The sequence below is a fragment of the Rosa chinensis genome, chromosome 2 (genome assembly GCF_002994745.2).
Source record: "Rosa chinensis cultivar Old Blush chromosome 2, RchiOBHm-V2, whole genome shotgun sequence".
Classification (NCBI taxonomy): Eukaryota; Viridiplantae; Streptophyta; class Magnoliopsida; order Rosales; family Rosaceae; genus Rosa; species Rosa chinensis.
In genome coordinates this window covers 9,835,161-9,852,703 of record NC_037089.1, presented here as the reverse complement: position 1 = coordinate 9,852,703, position 17,543 = coordinate 9,835,161, and the positions used below count along the sequence as shown (strand labels likewise).

General features: G+C 38.8%; 3 protein-coding genes across 3 annotated transcripts; 1 reads left to right on the top strand and 2 right to left on the bottom strand.

The window, feature by feature from the left end:
* Nucleotides 1-427: 427 nt before the first annotated feature.
* Nucleotides 428-1,309, top strand: LOC112183647 (F-box protein At4g35733). Its single transcript, XM_024322010.1, has one exon. It carries the CDS (start codon nt 428-430, stop codon nt 1,307-1,309), a length of 882 nt encoding a protein of 293 aa, XP_024177778.1.
* Nucleotides 1,310-2,026: 717 nt separating this feature from the next.
* LOC112185655 lies at nt 2,027-9,272 on the bottom strand. The gene is made up of 23 exons (XM_024323921.2): nt 8,973-9,272; nt 7,120-7,250; nt 6,945-7,029; nt 6,783-6,836; nt 6,584-6,675; nt 6,388-6,491; nt 6,213-6,285; nt 5,750-6,128; nt 5,343-5,669; nt 5,053-5,256; nt 4,839-4,934; nt 4,687-4,744; nt 4,444-4,568; nt 4,108-4,354; nt 3,913-4,019; nt 3,704-3,822; nt 3,484-3,607; nt 3,334-3,392; nt 3,116-3,212; nt 2,829-3,018; nt 2,637-2,738; nt 2,438-2,556; nt 2,027-2,315 (listed from the first exon to the last, which is right to left on the bottom strand). The coding sequence occupies exons 1-23, from the start codon at nt 9,009-9,011 to the stop codon at nt 2,151-2,153; spliced, it is 3,096 nt and encodes a 1,031-aa protein (XP_024179689.1). The 5' UTR covers nt 9,012-9,272; the 3' UTR covers nt 2,027-2,150.
* A 153-nt stretch (nt 9,273-9,425) lies between these two features.
* On the bottom strand, nt 9,426-15,174 carry LOC112185654 (DNA (cytosine-5)-methyltransferase 1). Its single transcript, XM_024323919.2, has 3 exons — nt 14,804-15,174; nt 11,354-14,265; nt 9,426-11,256 (listed from the first exon to the last, which is right to left on the bottom strand). The coding sequence occupies exons 1-3, from the start codon at nt 14,895-14,897 to the stop codon at nt 9,559-9,561; spliced, it is 4,704 nt and encodes a 1,567-aa protein (XP_024179687.1). The 5' UTR covers nt 14,898-15,174; the 3' UTR covers nt 9,426-9,558.
* Nucleotides 15,175-17,543: the final 2,369 nt, after the last annotated feature.

The following is a 17,543-nucleotide window of genomic DNA, read 5'->3' as shown; positions in this document are numbered from 1 at the left end:
TAAAACCTAGCATAGTAAATTAACACTAGGGAGAAACCTACAATAGCAAATTGGCAATTTAATTTCTGATGAAATTAATCTAGAGAAATATATTCAGAAAAGGATTTTCTTGCTTCTCTAAATTCATATATATAGGACTTCTGACATCAATCTTCACCAAGGTGAAGACTCAGCGATGGCGGATAGAGATCTCCCAGACGAGCTGATAGAGATGATCAGAAAGCACCTTGACCTTGGAACCAACATCTATGTTACTCAGTTCCGCGCCGTCTGTCAATATTGGCGATCTTCTATCCCTTCACTCAATCCACGCGAGCCACCACCTCAAGACCCTCTATTAGTCTATTACCCTCTAGATTTTACATAAGGTCTGGATCTTTTACCACCATCAAGCGTAGCGTAGTCTATCATATTGCACCTTCTACTCATGGGGGAACGGGGCTGGTTGATTCGATTGGATGCAGAACAAAAGTTACGTCCTCCATTATCGTGGAGTAATGGAGCCTTGGAAAAGCCAAGGGTAATAAACACAGTAGACTTTGGCGTACTTGAAGTGGCAAAACCTTATCTCTTGGCAAGTAATTACGACAAGAATTACCACAAGCTGGCTGTTTCCTTAAATCTCGACGTCTTCCCTGCAGTCATGCTGGTTAGGGATGGAGTTTTATACCTCGGAAAGTGGTCTGGTGGTGGTGTTGAAGTTAAAGAATATTCCGTCCAACTCTCCCCGTCGAATCCTGATGATGATGATGATCCCTCATGCAGCAAAACAATTAAAGCTAATGATTATGATGATGTTATTTTTTACCAAGGAAAGTTTTGTGCAGTCTCTCAGTCTGGGAAACTTGCAGCGATGGATTCTTCCTTTAAGTGGAAAGTGATTGCGTTTCCAGTATCTACTTCAATGTGGTGGAAGAAGGAGAAGAAGAAGAACTTGGTCGAATCTCTCGGGGAGCTGCTTTTAGTCGAAAGACATGGTTCTACTTTTGTTGCAAAACATTGTTCTGTGGAAGATATGCTCAAGAATGAAGTCAAGTTCAAGGTTTACAAGTTGGATGGAGTTCGGAAGCAATGGGTTGAGATGAAGGGTTCGGATTTGGATGATCGAATATTTTTTGTGGGGGAAGACTGCTGCTTTTCAGTTTCTACTCGAGACTTCCCGGGATGCCAAAGGAATTGCATGTATTTTTGTTACGAAGTTTGGTGTGGTAAGAATGTCATCTCTAGTAGAATTGGAGTGTTCCACTTGGATGTTGGGAGGGGGTCGCCACTAGAAGCCAGTGCTAACATCTTTCTGCCACCCCCATAAGACCTAGTAACTGAATGATGATCAGACACTGCTACTTTTGAGCTTGCTATATATGTAGTTTGGTACTAATATCTTCTTAAATATTATTAGTTCATTGCTGTTTAATTTGTTAGCCATCATATATTCGAAGTATGTCTTTAATTTCTTACTGGCGTAAGTGTGGGAAGGTTATTCAGGGTTTTTGTTTTGGCACTAGCTAGTATATTTTGAAGATGCGTGTACAGTTCAATCAGTACATGATTAATTCTAAAATGGATCGTAGTGTACTGAAAAAGTGAAAAGTAGGACTGATTCTTGGGTGCAAATCTCTGCATGCTTGTGTTTAAAAGAGGATTGAGTACTAGGACAAATCCATGGTTGGTCACCCATGTTGAACCAAAGTTCTCTTGACCATTAGCTGATGATTCGTAAAACATGGTTTTTAGAATATGTTCCAACTAATCAAAAGAATTTTTATTTTTTTTCACTTTGAAAAATTATAAGAAAGATTTACATTGTGATTTTTAGGTTCCTTCAGTTTGAAATATTTTTCTAAAATTGTTAATTGAAGGTGAAAAATTTTTGGCGAGAAGAACAGTGTACGTATAACCCATTTTGATGTAATCGTTTTTCTTTTCAGTCAGAAACGAAGAAAAAAAATCACTTTTGTGAGCAAGCTATAATGAGGAACTGATATCGGCCCTATTACTGTTGTTTTTCTAATTTACATTCAAAATATGCAAAAAAATCATACCACTGATACCAGAAAAGAAAATGTAAGAATTTAGTGTCTTCACCAGAAACAAATGAAATGAAAGAGTACGTAATATAATTTGAAAGCGAAACGCTCCTTGTATGGTGATTATGAGGCTCGTCTATCCTGTTCAGTTCGTAACACTTGTTTTGCCAAGGATGAAAAAGATCTAGCTGTGTCTTGCATCTCTGTAGTTCTCAAGTTTATCCCCTGCAACTTTCTTGTATTCTCCTGAAGCTTACTTTCTGCTATTTTAGCAACATTTGTTGTCTCCTGCAGCCAAAAGCAAATGATGCAGTTTTAATACTAAAAGCATTCGGATATTATTCCTATTGGCTAATAACTAGTAAAAAATGTGCAATTAGTAAAGGTATGTGTATATATATTGTTCTTACAGCAGACGAAAATCCGTATCTTCTCTTAATTTCATCAACAGAGCCAACCTTCTCATCCGGTTGCTCTTCCTTTGGGGGATTTTTCTCATTCTTAGACTTCATTTGTTTCAGTACCTTACCTGCAGATTGGAAAAAAGTTTAACTAAGAAACTTCGAAGATACTGATGACTTCATATTGATCTAGGTGGTTTTAACTGACCTTTAAAGGCCATAAACTTGCTTGCCAGTTTTTCCTTATTAAGAGCTGCCAACATATTCTGCTCTTTCGGTTTTTCTCCAGGGATGTCAATCTCGATATCATCTTCAAAAAAAAAAAATTAGTTCTATGTAAACATGGATTATCTCACAACTCCATTCATATTGAAATGACACACTTTTATGTTTAGAATACCTATATCTAACTGATCATCATCTTCACCCATGGCCTGGTTGTCTGTGTTCTCAGCATCAAATTGGAAATTAGCAGTTGAAAAGATTTTTGAAAGTTCTTCAATACTTTCTTTAGTATCTTCATTTTCCATCTCAGGGACATTCTTCCCTTTACTTCCCACAATATCTTTAAGAACAGAACTAAACATACCCTGCCAAGAAAATAAATTTAAATACTTGTGCAATTTTTCATTCTACGACAAATAGGTTGTGTAGACAGATTAAATCATGTGATCATCATTACCATACCTTTTTCTTTTCCTTTTGAATGATGCGTCCTGATGTAAGCTCTTCTTGTGAAACCATCAGATCTTTCTGGTACGTCAAGTTGAAAGAGTCTAAAAGCCTTGAATGAGGAAAGACACTGAAAAGTAAGAAAACTATGGCCTAGAAGAGATTTCCTTTACAAATTACAATTGGAATTAGTTGCTCAAAATCATTATAGAAACTTTCAAATATACATTTACCTAAAGCTTTGCTTCTGGAGTGAGAGAGAGAACAGAAAGATTTCCTGATCACTGTTCACCTGTGCAAGGATGAGAAAATCATATGATTGAGATTTTTCTAAATCACCCCTCAAGCAACTGTTATGAAAAGGTTGGAATCTAATACTATACCATAACAAGTTCTCCTTCGGATGAAGAGCATATCGAATTGCCAGCATGTGAATTTAGTTTTGATGTGGAGTATGTCAAGCCCCTTATTGAAGTCTCCTTTATCAAAGATAAGTCATGCAAGGACCTAACATTTCATAGACAGGTTTTTAGGCTATGTAATTTACTTGTGAATATATTCAAATAAAGAAAAAGAAAAAAAAAGACTATGACATGTCACCACCTTATCTCAATTTTTCCAGTTGTAAAAACGAGTATAAGGCCAACATCAGAGGTGTGGAATGTCGATGCCCAGCAACAAGATGATTGAAATTTCTTCTTGTATATTACCTTCTTAACTCCCTGAGTTGAAAGAAAGAAAGATAAGAGGACATAATCAGATAAAGTATTTCTACAATTTGTAGTGCCTACATAAGATGAAGTACTAATTACCTGCATGACATGTGTGAGGGAATATATGTATGCTGCTTTTTCGGAACATAGCAGTAGCAAAGACTGCTTTTGCATGGCATCCTCAACACTACTCCCTTTGCTGGAGTCTAGACCATTAATACATTTAAAAGAAAATTTCTGTGAGATTGTTTAATGTTGTCAAAATGACAAGATTCCATCCTGAGAAAAACTTACCCAAGATCTGCATAAAAAGTGCTCTAGTGGGTTTCTTGGGATGAACCAGACTAGTGCTCAATGTGTTTCCATTATCACTATCAAGCGCCAAAACAGATGAGTCCTCTGTTGCAACAGCTAAGACATTCTTGTCGAAACCATGAAAACTGCAGGTTTCAAACTGCAGAGAGATGATGCCGGTAGAAATTTCACTTGCAATGTGGCTTTCATATAATAGAGTGGGCCCTTCTATATCAATAACTGAAACCTGTGAGGAGAAGATATTCACAATCAATTAAGGGGAATAGGAGAAGACTGGCTGAGAAAGGAAATGATCACATTAGATACTAAGCTTACATGTCCTTTACTAGATCCCACAGCAAGATGTCTTGAGCTGTGATTTATGTTCAGAGAAAGTACAGAACCATCAACCTTCATTAGTCTAACGCTTTGAACAATATCGTTTCCTTTCTTTGTACTTACTGCGAAGAAGTATGTAAAAATCTTAAGACCATTTGTAATGTACTTCACTGAAGTAATAATGCAAGAAAATTTCAAGTTTTAAGGCAATGGCCTAGCAGTTGAACCAGTTTATTATACCTTGAAAGAAACTGCTGAAATTTGCATACGGTTCAGGTTTAAATCTAAAGATCCGAACCTGTAGTTCATAAATATATTAGAAACACCACACACTATCCTGAATGCAATACAATGATAATAATTCAACAAATCGAACAGAGATGGCACTTCACCGTTCCACTTTGATCTCCAGAAACAAGAAGTCGAGAGTTTCCATCAAAAAACAAAGCTGTGAGTGCTATACCACTTAAAGAGAGATCTTCTTCACTCTGCATTTTGTTTTGAAGTGGAGGAGAATATAAGAATAGTCTTACTTAGTTGCGGCATTGACAAAGGTTACTGGCAGTTCAAAAACAACAAACGTTTCATAAATTGCAAGCATATTACCTGCTGCTTCAATGATAAAATGGGTACTAAAAGTGGCGATGACAAATCCCAAAAATTTATGCCTCCGTCACCATGTCCAGTTATGTAAAGATTTTTAACTTTCGAAAAGCCACTAAAACGGGCTGCATTTAAGTGACTTCCATCCTTTGGTTTTGTCTCGAAAGAAAGGAGAGATGGAATGCTTTTGGCCAGGAGAAGGTATTCCTATATAAAATCATAGAAATCAAATTATCATTAACTTAAAATACTAGTAATGAACTGTAAGAAAGAATGTAATTTGGTATATATACCTCGTCTGTAGAAGTTGACATGTTGGTATCATCTGTGATAAATTTTGATACAGTAATGCTTGAATCAACAAATGGAATCTTCACCATGACTTCCTTCGGCAACGAGGCTGGTGACTTAGATTGGCTCTGTAGAAGATACTTTTCAATTGAGCAATCATCATAGGCATAAAGATGTCCTGAATTACCAAGCACAAGAAAGCACTCTTGTTTATGTTTGCTTTGCTCGCTAAAGGTTGAAGAAATAATCTCCATGTTGATGCAAGGCTCAGGCAACTGAAGTCCTAATCTAATAGTGCGGACTTCAGTATGCTCATTCAACAGGATTACCTGCCTCATCAAAATCAAAATTTCAAAGTTCCGTTCAGTTATAACAGTGACACATTTCGGTAGTGATAATGTTAAAGTACCTGCAACAAGTTCGATGAAACAATGTCAGATGAGCCCATAACATATATTCGACTTGCCTTCCCTTCTGCATAAATCCATCTCAATGATGCTATAGGAATTTTGTCCAACTTATATCCAAGATTGAGTTTACATATTGGACTACTTTGCGTGCTACATTCCAATGGATTTGGGTTCGAAGGAATGCTCCAGATGAAAATCTCTCCGTTGTTGTACCCAACAACAACTTTACTCCCAAAAGGACATGCCCAGCATGCAGAAGTGACTTTCTTTGTTTCATGCTGAAGTGATTGCAATGTATTTACACCAGCTGTGAATATGGATTTACTTTCTCTAATGTCCCATAACGCTATGAGACCATCTCTAAATATTACAAGAACCCTGGATTGCAACATGAGAACTAAGTAAAACCAAAATCTTGTAATGCCAATCATGAAATAGGCCAACAAGGTTTAAAGATACTACCTCCTACTTTCAGCTGTTGGCTGAGGCATTATGTGCATCACTGCAGTGTCGCCTGCAACTTCAGTTGAATTCCCTGATGAGAGCATTTATCAAGTAAGAACTGTCAATGAAAAGGATAAGAAGAGGACAGCATCTATGTAATCATAGAGTAAAATTGTGTAGGAAGGCATCTGACCATGAGAAGCTGAATAAGGTATAGTGTATTTCATTTGTAATATATGACATGATTCTTGCTCAAGCTTCAGAACTGAAACATTCCCAACAGAATCTCCAACATACCTGCCAAAATAGTTGTCTACTACATATAGTTACTTGCAGTAATGAACTCATTTCTCTATTTAATCTGCAGTTTGAAACTTACACACACTTACATGTAGAGACTCTGTTGCATGATTGTGAAGGAGGTAATATCTTCATGAAAAGCATGTACATGAGCCAATAGGTTCTGTTCCAAGTCCCAAACCTAAGTACAGACATAGCCAGGCGGTAAATTACTAAATTTCGACCATTCACTTGTCAAACATAAAAATAAAAATAAATAAGAATGTGAAACATAGTAGAGCAACTTACCTCAATGTGGTTCTTGGAATTTACATTTAGAAGTATACCTTGATTCTCCACAAACTGTAGATATCAAGAAGAAAAATCTTTCATTAGGTTGACAGTATAACCAGAGAAAAGGGGTGGGAATTGAAGAAAGCAACGTATAAACGATATAATATCATACAAAACCTGTAAGAACTTGCTTGGTACTGCATTGATAGACTCAAGTAGCGCTTGAGTATTATCTTTACCAAATAACTTAATCCGGCCATCCCTGAGAATGATAAAAGGACCATCATATATATTATGCAAGTCGACGAACACTAACATTATTTCAATTTGAATATGCAAGAAATGGACTCACTTAGTGGAAACTGCAAGTATTTTTTGGATGGAGTCATAAGCCAAAGTGTTAGATCCTGATGGTACTCCATTGTGGAATACTACACGCGGGTCTATATCACCACCTTTTAGACCATCAGAAGTTCCTCCAGGCTACAATTGGATAAACAAACAATGTCTGTAACATTCTAAACCTAGCTGCATTTATAATAAAACTAAAATTCAGAATATTACATGCCTGGAAAAAAAAAATTCCTGATTACTGGTTCCTTTTTTCTTTTTTTTCTTTCTTGGAATATTTTTCTGGGTTTTTTTTTCAGGTATCTAGGTGAGTTGTACACAATCGTCTAAAAAAGACACAGCAAAGTTAGCCAGAAGCAGCATATATGCTGTTGACTTTTACCAATTGGTTGACCTAGGGACAGGTGTAACAATGTTAGGCAACAACTCCTTAGTGGGCCCTGGACAAAGAAAAGCAAGACGCGTGGGCTCACGTTTAAATTTTGAAATGGGCCGGGCCCGCCGAATCTCTCATTGTAGATAAGTAACATGAATCCACCGGCCATCACATGGAAATTTTCTGACCGATATTATTATTTTCTTTACTATGACTATGAGCGTTGACCATAAATCCCCATCAATATCACTGAACAAATTTTAAACACATTAAGTTTAAAAATGGGTCCCAATTCAAAGATGGAAATTATAGAATACGTATGGTGGTCTTGTCTTTCATTTTTCGTTTTGTTTTCTTGTCATCAATTTATTAACCCCTTTGGCTTTATGTATTGGTTTTTCTTTTTCAACTTATCAAGCCTCACTAATCACTATTAAAGATAAAAACCGCCCTTTTTTTTTTTTTTTTTCCGTTAATGCTTGTACGTGGCAGCTATTTGCATGGGAATGATGTGTTAAAAACACCTTTAAAAAATGTTTAAAGGGGCTTAATCAAAGGTGAGACTTGACACCTACGTTTGAGTTGAAAGTATTTTAAACAAAATCAAAATGTGAGGTTTGCTAGGTCCCTTAAGCTTGTACGATGAACAGGTCAAAAGAAAAGAGAATGATATCAAAGACGAGTAAACCCTATGGATTAAAAGACTTTCTATTATCATAAAATCAAAATCTGAAGATGTCATACATCCTCTAGTATGATAAAATCCCCTAGTTACAAATTATTTTAAGAAATCTTACAAAATCATACTATAACCGTTTTTTCATCAATCTTGACTCCCGATTCAATATTTAGATCATATTAAAATTATTGGGTAAACGAATTTCTCTACTGTACAATACAAAATTAGTAACATTCTCATCTACCAAATATAATTTTGCTGTCCTTTTCTGGAAAATGCAAACGCATACACCAAATCCAGTCGCACAATTGCGTGTTCATAATGCAAACTACTATTTAATTTGGTCCCATTCCTGAAAATATCGAATCTGGCAACTTTAATTAGATTGTTTTATTATTCCAAACCACTCGGTCTAATCATACAAACCTACTAGGCTACTACACCACCCATTGATCTTATAAAGCAAATACAGTAGACAACATACATACCAATACATACGTACTGTGTATGATACCTTCGCCAAAGCTCCGATTTTGGTAAAGTCTTCTATGAATTAGAATCAAAATGATTGAAAAAATTAGAAAGTAACGTGCATCCCTGACATGCTATGATCTTAATCACCAATTTAATTCAGCACTATTACCTTTTTTCCGACAAAAATTGTCGAAGAATTTGATCAAATCAAAGTAAAAATAGTCAAAAAATAACCCCATTGATCTTCTCGATCTTTCACAGATGGATTGTGCAGTTTTTTTTGCAGAAACAGAAAGCAGAACAGAGAAGGTGATGAGTGACTTACCTTCTTGGAAGCCTTCTCCACAAGCTTTCTCACAAACATGGTTGATGGGAGCGAACTCGGACTCGGAATCGGAGACTGGAAATCAAATCCAAGAAGAAGAGGCCAAGATTTGTGCTTTGAGATACCCGACGAGGCAAAGAGAGAGAGAGAGAGAGAGCGAGTGAAAGAGTGAGAGAGAGAAAAAAATGTGAAAGAAAGCCGTTGATTTCAGTTTCTTTATGTTGGAGGTTGGAGCAATGAGACAAGCTTAGTAGTTTTAAACGGACAATCACGGTCCGGATCTGGGACACGTGGAGCGTGTTTAGGTGAGTACCATAACATTGCTCAGAAGGAAAATATTTGACCCACTATTTGACTTTGCTTTCACTCAAATGACGAAATTGACCCCCCCCCGACACGTGGCATGAGATGACGTCATAACAAAAATAGAAGAAAAAGAAAATGATAAGTCAATGAGAATGTAATGTATAATATGAATGTTGAAATGAGTCTACAGGAAGCACAAGAAGGAAGGTAAAAGCACAACAAAGAGAATGGGGATTTGCTTTAATGAAGCAAGCAGTACGAAACCTCTGCGGCTAGCCGGCTACTCTTGTGAAGAAGAGCTCTCGCTGTCGACTGCTTCCTTGAGTTTTCGGCCGAGAGCATAAGCCAGAGTTGGAGGGACAGCGTTTCCAATCTGCCTGTGCTTGTGGAGAGTGTTGCCATAAAACTGGTAGCTATCGGGAAAGCCTTGAGAACGAGCGCATTCTCTAACTGTTATAATCCTGTCCTGGTCAGGATGGAAGCACATTCCCACCTTGCCCATTGGCTGAGGATCAGTGACGGAGGTTGGGAAGTTGCCTTCCCAGTCCAACCTTCCGAACAGGCCCTTCCACTGGTTGTGGCGTTTGGCAGTGTTGGGCAGGCACCATGGTATCAAGTCGACTACTTGACCAGTAGAGAGCGTCACTTTTTCCTCTGGAAGGTCCTTCCAGTCTGCACCAGGCCTCTTGGGAATCCTCTTGCACCGAATGAGGTTCAGCTCGTTCATTTCTTTTGAAATGTGATCAGTCAAAACAGCCATGTTCCCTCTGATTTTCTTCTGGAACCACGAGACAGGGTCACTTTCATACTCCAGATTGCCCTTGGATGCTCCATTGCCTACAGCTGGGAGATCGCCGATTGTGTCTCTTACCGTTATGGGTCGGAAAGGGGCTCCGCTTGCAGTACTCCGAACAGCAGCATAATATGAATTACTGGATAAATTGATCTTCAACTCTGGCACACCAAAAACATGCATTGGCTCTGGCCATTCGGGAAGAATCTCATCTGGTGCAGCTGCCCAAATAAATGCTCGCTTTCGGGACTGGGAAACCCCGTAAGCTCCAGCTTCCAGAATACCAAACCTCACCTGATAACCCATCTCCAGAAGCGAAGCCAGAGTCAGACGGAATGTCTGTCCTTTATTAAAAGACACAAAGTTCCTCACATTCTCCAGGAGGAAGTATTTTGGCCGGAAGTAATCAGCAAAGGATAAGAAAGCCAATATCATTTCACACTGGACTTTACTCCACGTGCTGGTATTGAATCTATTCATACCAGAAAAACCCTGGCATGGAGGGCCTCCATTAATAAAGTCTACTTGCCCTGGCAAGGGCAGATCATTTTTCACCTTATCGTCTAGTGATGCAGCTAAATCATTGGCATCGCTGGTTGAGATGCAATCATCCACATCTCCACATTTGTCCATGACAGCCTTCAAGATGACATTGCAATTATTGATGAACACCTTGGACTCAGGATGGTTGAGTTGGAAAGCCTGTCCAGCCGGCTCTTCATACTCGATTGCCCACTTGGTTACTGAGACACCAGCCTGATGCAACCCCTCCGATAAGCCACCACATCCAGCAAATATGTCCAAAGTGGCCAAGCGTTTGTGGTCAGAATCATCCCTCTGTTTCTGAACTTCTGGAACATCTTCTCCTTCTTTACACTTGCCCTTTCTCTTTCTAGATTCAGGATCACCACCTACTGTTGAGTACTTTACCCTGATGTTAGCCGGCAACTGCTTAATAGACCCGTTAGAAGGATCATATAGATGCTCACAGAAGAATATATGCTGAAACAATGCAGGAGCATTGCATTCTGGAAGATCACTCCTCTTTCTGACTTCACATTTTCCTTCTATGCTATCTACAGGCAAAATATGTAGTTCTTCACTGTAGTAGACCTCTCTAATATCAGAGCAGTATGCTTTCTCAACCGAAATGTCCTCTGGTCTGAAAAATCTTCGAACTTTAACCTGGGTTAACCATGGACTATATTACGTAAAAAAAACTAAATTTAAAGAAAGAAAAACATTGAATAATAACACACTAACTGAGAAAATGGTGTCTAACCTGGGTAGACTTCATTTCAGATTGTTTAGATCCCTTTGCAGTAATTATCCCCAGCACTTGGCACACAACAAAAGGTTTCAACCCCAAATTCCGTCCAGCCTTGAAAAGTTCAGTTTCAATCGTTTGCACAGAAAACTGGTAGGGGCTTACGTAGACATAATCATGAACTGAGTACTCATCTCCACTGTATAAAAAACCAGTCTTTGATGAATTCACTTCAAAGACTTCTTTGGCCTTCTCATCTTCATTGACTTTGCAAGAGTGGCAGAAACCAGAGCCCAGACCAATGGTATGACGAGAAAGACTAAAGAAAGCACCTTGCTCAGGGCAATACAAGCTTCTACAGTAATATTCAGTCGGCAATCCTTTCTTCTTCCTCTCTTCTGCTCTTGCTCTATCAATTCTATTAGCTTCAGCATTCTCCTTCCTATATTGATGCCCCCATGGCATTGACTTGATACCCACAACAACTGTCTGTTTCACATCCTTTAATGCCAAGTTTATGCACTCATTTGTCAAGAATAGCTCCCTCTCATTAGCAGTGTTTCCAAGAACAGTATCAGATCCTCGCTGCATCATTCTGCCATGGAACATCTTTTCTCCATCTGATGATTCATACATGTATTCTACAAAATAGATAACAGGAAGTTCATCTGAGCCATCAACTTCCACCAAAACAGCCCCACCCACAGAAATCTCTTCTCCACGAAGAACAGCATGCTTGTATAGAGCTTCACCAGAACATGTTTCTCCCAGAGGCTCGTCACCCCACAAAATCTTCTTGCTGCTGGAGCATGGTTTAATTTTTCTTAAAATTGGAGAAGGCCTTTGGGCTTTTTCCATTACTGATGAATTCTCTTCTGCATCATCCTCTTCTATGTCCTCTTGGGCCTCTTCTTCAACTTCTTCCTCTTCTATTTTTTCACAAGTTGCTCCCGGGCTTGAATCTTCAGGAGAGTAATTTGAATAGTACTCCCCCCAGATCCTGTTAATCAGCTTCGTTGTTGTAGCCTGCATTGTCTTCCTCTTGGATACCACAGGTCCCATCGATGCCCTTGGGTTCAAATTTGATTCACTCTTCTGTAAAATCTTCTTATTTACTACCCATTTAGTATGGTGCCTCTTCTCCATTTTGTCTCGAAGACCATGAACAAATGGACAATTTTTAATCTTCACATCTGGAAATTCTGTAAACAGCTGAAATATTATAGGTCCATGTACAACCACATATCTCTCAACAGATGCTGGATCAGAAGAAATGTAACCACCATCACTCTTAGGTAACTCTGACAATCTTTTAATGACATCTGCAAAAGAGAGCCGTGCTACCCGACTTTCTGCCTTAAGCATTGTGATAATACTTCTCCCAACCCTTGCTGTTTTCAGTATTGGTTCATACCACAAAGCATACTGCTTTGATGGCTTGCCAAGTCTGTACCAGGCCAGTTCTGTTCGAATTGATACTGAAATCATTGAAGCTCCCCATTCTATCACCCATTCCTTTATGGAACTCAAGTAAACTGGCATGCCATAAGCATCCTGTGCTACTGGTGCTATTGAACCACTTGAAGAAGACTGGATACTGTCAGCATCGAGATCAAACCCACAGCTTCCATCATCTTCACTCATAACCCCAGAACCAAAAATTGTAACATCAATATCAGCACAAGCCTTCATTGGAAGAAGCTCCAGTGAAATCAGTCTCGAGTCTGAATTGTATAGACACCAGTTGTGAAGCATGTGTGTGGGAAGATCACCATCCTCACCGTCGACCACTATAAATTCATCTGTCTCTTCAATAGCAGTCTTATAATAGGCAGGTAAAGGATAATCATTAGCAATTTCATCTTCATTAATTTTGATGTAGAATTTCTTGGACGTGGAGGCAGCAACCTGACGCTTTCTTTGTTTCATAGACTTGAAGTACTCTTCTTCTTGAAATAGTCTAGCCAACTTGGCATCTTCATCTTCCTCAGCTTCAACTATGGGTGAACCATTCCGTCCATCTCCGATATCTGAAGCAATCTTTAATGTACCACTTGAAGCTGCTGGTTTTGAGGGCACATAATATCCATGCTTTATACACTCCTCTCTGAGGGCAGCGAGAACAGGCAGCTGTGCCAATATTCGGTCATTCTTATTTGATGACTCCTCCAAACCTTCCAATTGATTATAGATAAACACACCTTGAGACAGGATAAATTCTTTGATAGAAGCACTGCCATCATAGAATTTGTTTCCACTCATTGATCGAGCAATGCCGGCAAGTAATTCATCAAGACTGCAGTCAGAGTTGCATTTTGACAGTACTTTGTAGACCTCTATGCAAGCACGCGCCTTCTCACAGAAATTATCATAGTGTTTCTTGTAGCTGCTTGCAGGTTTAACACAACAATAATCAGCAACATCAGTTGTAAGCCATATTATTGGATGTCCCTCATCATAACCAGAGATGTCCCATGCTTCTATTCGGCCAAAACCTTCACATTTGATACCCCTGTCCTTGACCTTCCCCTTGTCAGAAGCTTCATCAAGAGGCAATAGAGTGCCAGTAATAAACAGGTCACCATGTTGCACCATCTCAAGTGGCTGTGCAATACCATCTTCATTATGCAAGATAAACTGAGTCAGCCTTCTATTTGGCTTGTCATCATCTGGATCCTTTCCACAAGTCAAGCCTATGGCAAGACTTTCATCTGACACAATCTGTTCCTCCTTGCTTGCGATGAAATCAGACTTTTCAGAAAGACGAACAGACCTCTCCTTAAAGTCTTTACATGCAGCAGCACGCTTGGGCATTTTGCGGGACTGGGATTGCTCTTCACCGCTCGGAGGCGAATTTCGCTTCTTACCTCTACCACTGGTAGGCGCTTCCTTTTGGGAAGCTTTTTTACCCTTCTTTTTTGTCATTCCTATCGCATAATATCAGGAAATTAGGCAAACAATTAACAAAGTAAAGATAACTATGATTCTAATTCAACTCCCACACATAAAGCGTCAACATACTTTCATCCAATACAATGTATGACTCCTCTAAATTGGTTAATGAAATGGACAAAGTTCAAGACAAACCAAAATTTAGCCAAACGAATCCATGAGAATTCAGAATTGGTTAATGAATTTAAAAACGATAACCGTTAATCCATAATCACAGATTCATAATCCAATAAAACAGCACTCGAAATACTCAACCCGAAAACCCACTAATCCAAAGCTCATAAAAACCAAATCATCATAACAAAACAACAAATTCACAGCAAAATAAAAGCATAACCAAAACCTACAGATCCCTAGTCAAAAATCCCTAATCACAAACTCATACTAGTGAAAACCCGATCACCATTATCCAATTCCACAAAAGTGAAAACAACAACCAAATCCCTAATTCAAAAAAATCACAACACCATATTAGATCGAACACATAAATGAGACTGAGGGGATCCGGATTACCTGAGGAAGACGAAGAAGAGGTCGATTTGGGCTCCTTTTTGGGTGCGGTGGTCTTCGAAACAGCGGCGGCTTCTGCGGCCGCGGCGGATCCCATTTCTTCCCAAATCGGCAGCGAAACCCTAGAAATGGCGAAATGGGGGTTGGTGGTGTCGGAGTGAGATGATGAGACTGTGGGCTCTTGGACTTGTCTCTCTCTCTCTATTTATTGTGGGTTTTCAATGACACGTATAGGCGGGAAATCCTTACTTTCGGACTAGTGTTGGCGCCCGTTGCAAAAATTTGCAAGGAGGGAAATAGGGAATGCCTTTGATTTTCAGTTCAAAGATTTCAAGATTTCATTTTTTCAAATTGTTTCAAAATTGAGTATTGTGGGTTTTTTCTTTTCCTTTTCCCTTTTTGTTGTTGTTTGACTGAATTTGTTGGTGGGGAGGAGAGAAAATAAATAGTAGTAAATAGAGATCATCGTCAAGTCTCGCCAGTCTTTTCTGCTTAGTGTATTGAGTTTGACGTGATATTTGTATCAATTTTATTTGTAATGATTGCAGAGGTTTAATCATGATCATAGAGTTTAGTAATTGCAACTTATCAAGGGATGATTGAATTTGTGAGTTTTTTAACCGTCTGCGATACAGCAGAATATGTCAGTAAAAACTCAGAAATGGTCTCTGGTTTTTCAAAGCATCTCCGGCAGATCTTAAATGAAGAATAACTAACTTTACTGAATTTTTAAAAATTAAAAGTAGAACCAATATGGAAAGCTGACGATGCAAAACATAGATCCAATTTGTATATTATTCTCAACTAATGTGGAAAGTGACAAAAATGAGCTCCACCCAATATAGAAGATGATGAACTTCAATCGCGATATGGAATGTGATAAATGGGGTTTAGTATGTCTATGATACATTCATACATACGAGTCCATATAAAAAATGTTGAAGTGTTCAAATCGATCATTTTAAGAATTTTCCATACTAATATAGAAAGTGAAAACATTTAACTCCAAATTGATATTTTACGCACAAAAATCCTTATAAAGAATTCAAACCGTTAGTTTTTAAATTTTCAAATTCATATCTCAATCATACACTCAAACTTTAATTTTGTCAAAAGACGTGTCATTAAAATTACTACTACGACACACTATAAACCAGCAGGTAAACTAGCAAGAAACTGATTCGACTTATTCTCAAGATGATCTACGATTGTATGAAGCCAGAGTCTAGCAAACTGCAAAAGTCAGGAAGCTAGTTTATCATTGATGTACCAATACGGGTAGACTAACAAATTGGAGTCGGTCAACATGTTCCTCCATGTCTGTATTGGGTTGCATACATTGGCCCATTATAACACCTATGTATCATCACTCGGCCCACAACCTGAGGCTCAACAACAACTGAACCTGTAATTACCGGGCCTTGGGTTTGCATGACCCGGCCGGCCGTAATCATCAACAAAGCTGGACAGAAAACCCGACCCCACTGTCCTTCCACCACCCGTACAACTGGATCTGTGCCGTCTGAGTGGCCCAGTTCCGGCAGCAGAAAGGTACCACACCATAATAATAGCCTTCCCGGACTTTAGTACCCAACACGTGCCCCGAATCCCAATCCTCCAGGTGGCGGGTTCAAACCACCATAGAACCTTTGGTCCCTCCAAAAAGCTATAATGGAGTTCATCATCATCATCACGAACAGATGGAGATAGCTAGGGTTTAGCTTTGGAGCACATGACAGAGCGTTCTGGGCATCATTGTGAATGGAAGGGTATGGCATTGGAAAACCCGGCTGAGACTGCCCCACTTTGGTTAGCTAAACCATGATCGAATGAGTTGTACGGGATAGGGTTTATGAGCTTTTGAGATTTGCTTTTACATGGGTGCAGAAAAATAGGTTATATCTTGTTGTTTAATAATTTTGTCATGTGGATCGTAAACGGTCCAGGGGGAGAAGCACACTGTGTGTTAACGGAATCAAGGAATGTGTTTTTCTCCCAGAGAGGACATGCGTATAGAACAAGGTCATCAACTCGTGTTGTAACCCCTCAATCTATTACAATTTGAACATCAGCCTGATGACAACTCATATCGGACTTGACATATAGATGAGACGTGTGAAAAAGAAGTAAAGAAAGAAGAATGTTTAAGCACGTTCGAACTGAATATTTTATCCAAGATGTAACTTTCAAAAATTATAGAACATGGCAATATAACTATCCGAAAGTGACCACAAAATATAAAACACGAAAAACCTACAAGACACCAATAATGTCATGCACGGGTCGCAACTTCTTTTCACCAATTCAACAATACGTATAGAAAAATTCATCTCATGATGGAAACGATAGAACCCTTGCCAAAAAGTCCCAACAAGCAGCTCTTCGTGAATCATCACGGACCCGAATCCGTGAGGATTCGAATTGCATTGGAAGCGTGTGTAGACTTCGGCGCACCTGTGTGCTGTAGACGGCAGCGAAGAAGAAAGATATAAAAAATGGAGGCACACAACTTAATGTTGTTGTTGATGACATCAAAACTTGATAAAGGCGCCAAATGGAGGTGTCGTGCGCAAAAGCAACTGTCATTGAGCTGTTCGTTACGTGCTACTACAAACCCTACAACCAATCACCATCCATTCTCTTTATTTTAATTTTATTGGATCATGACCATATAATATATTCACTTCCATTTTTATTTATTTTTTATTTTTGTTTTAGTTTTAGTACCCAATGGCCAACGGTG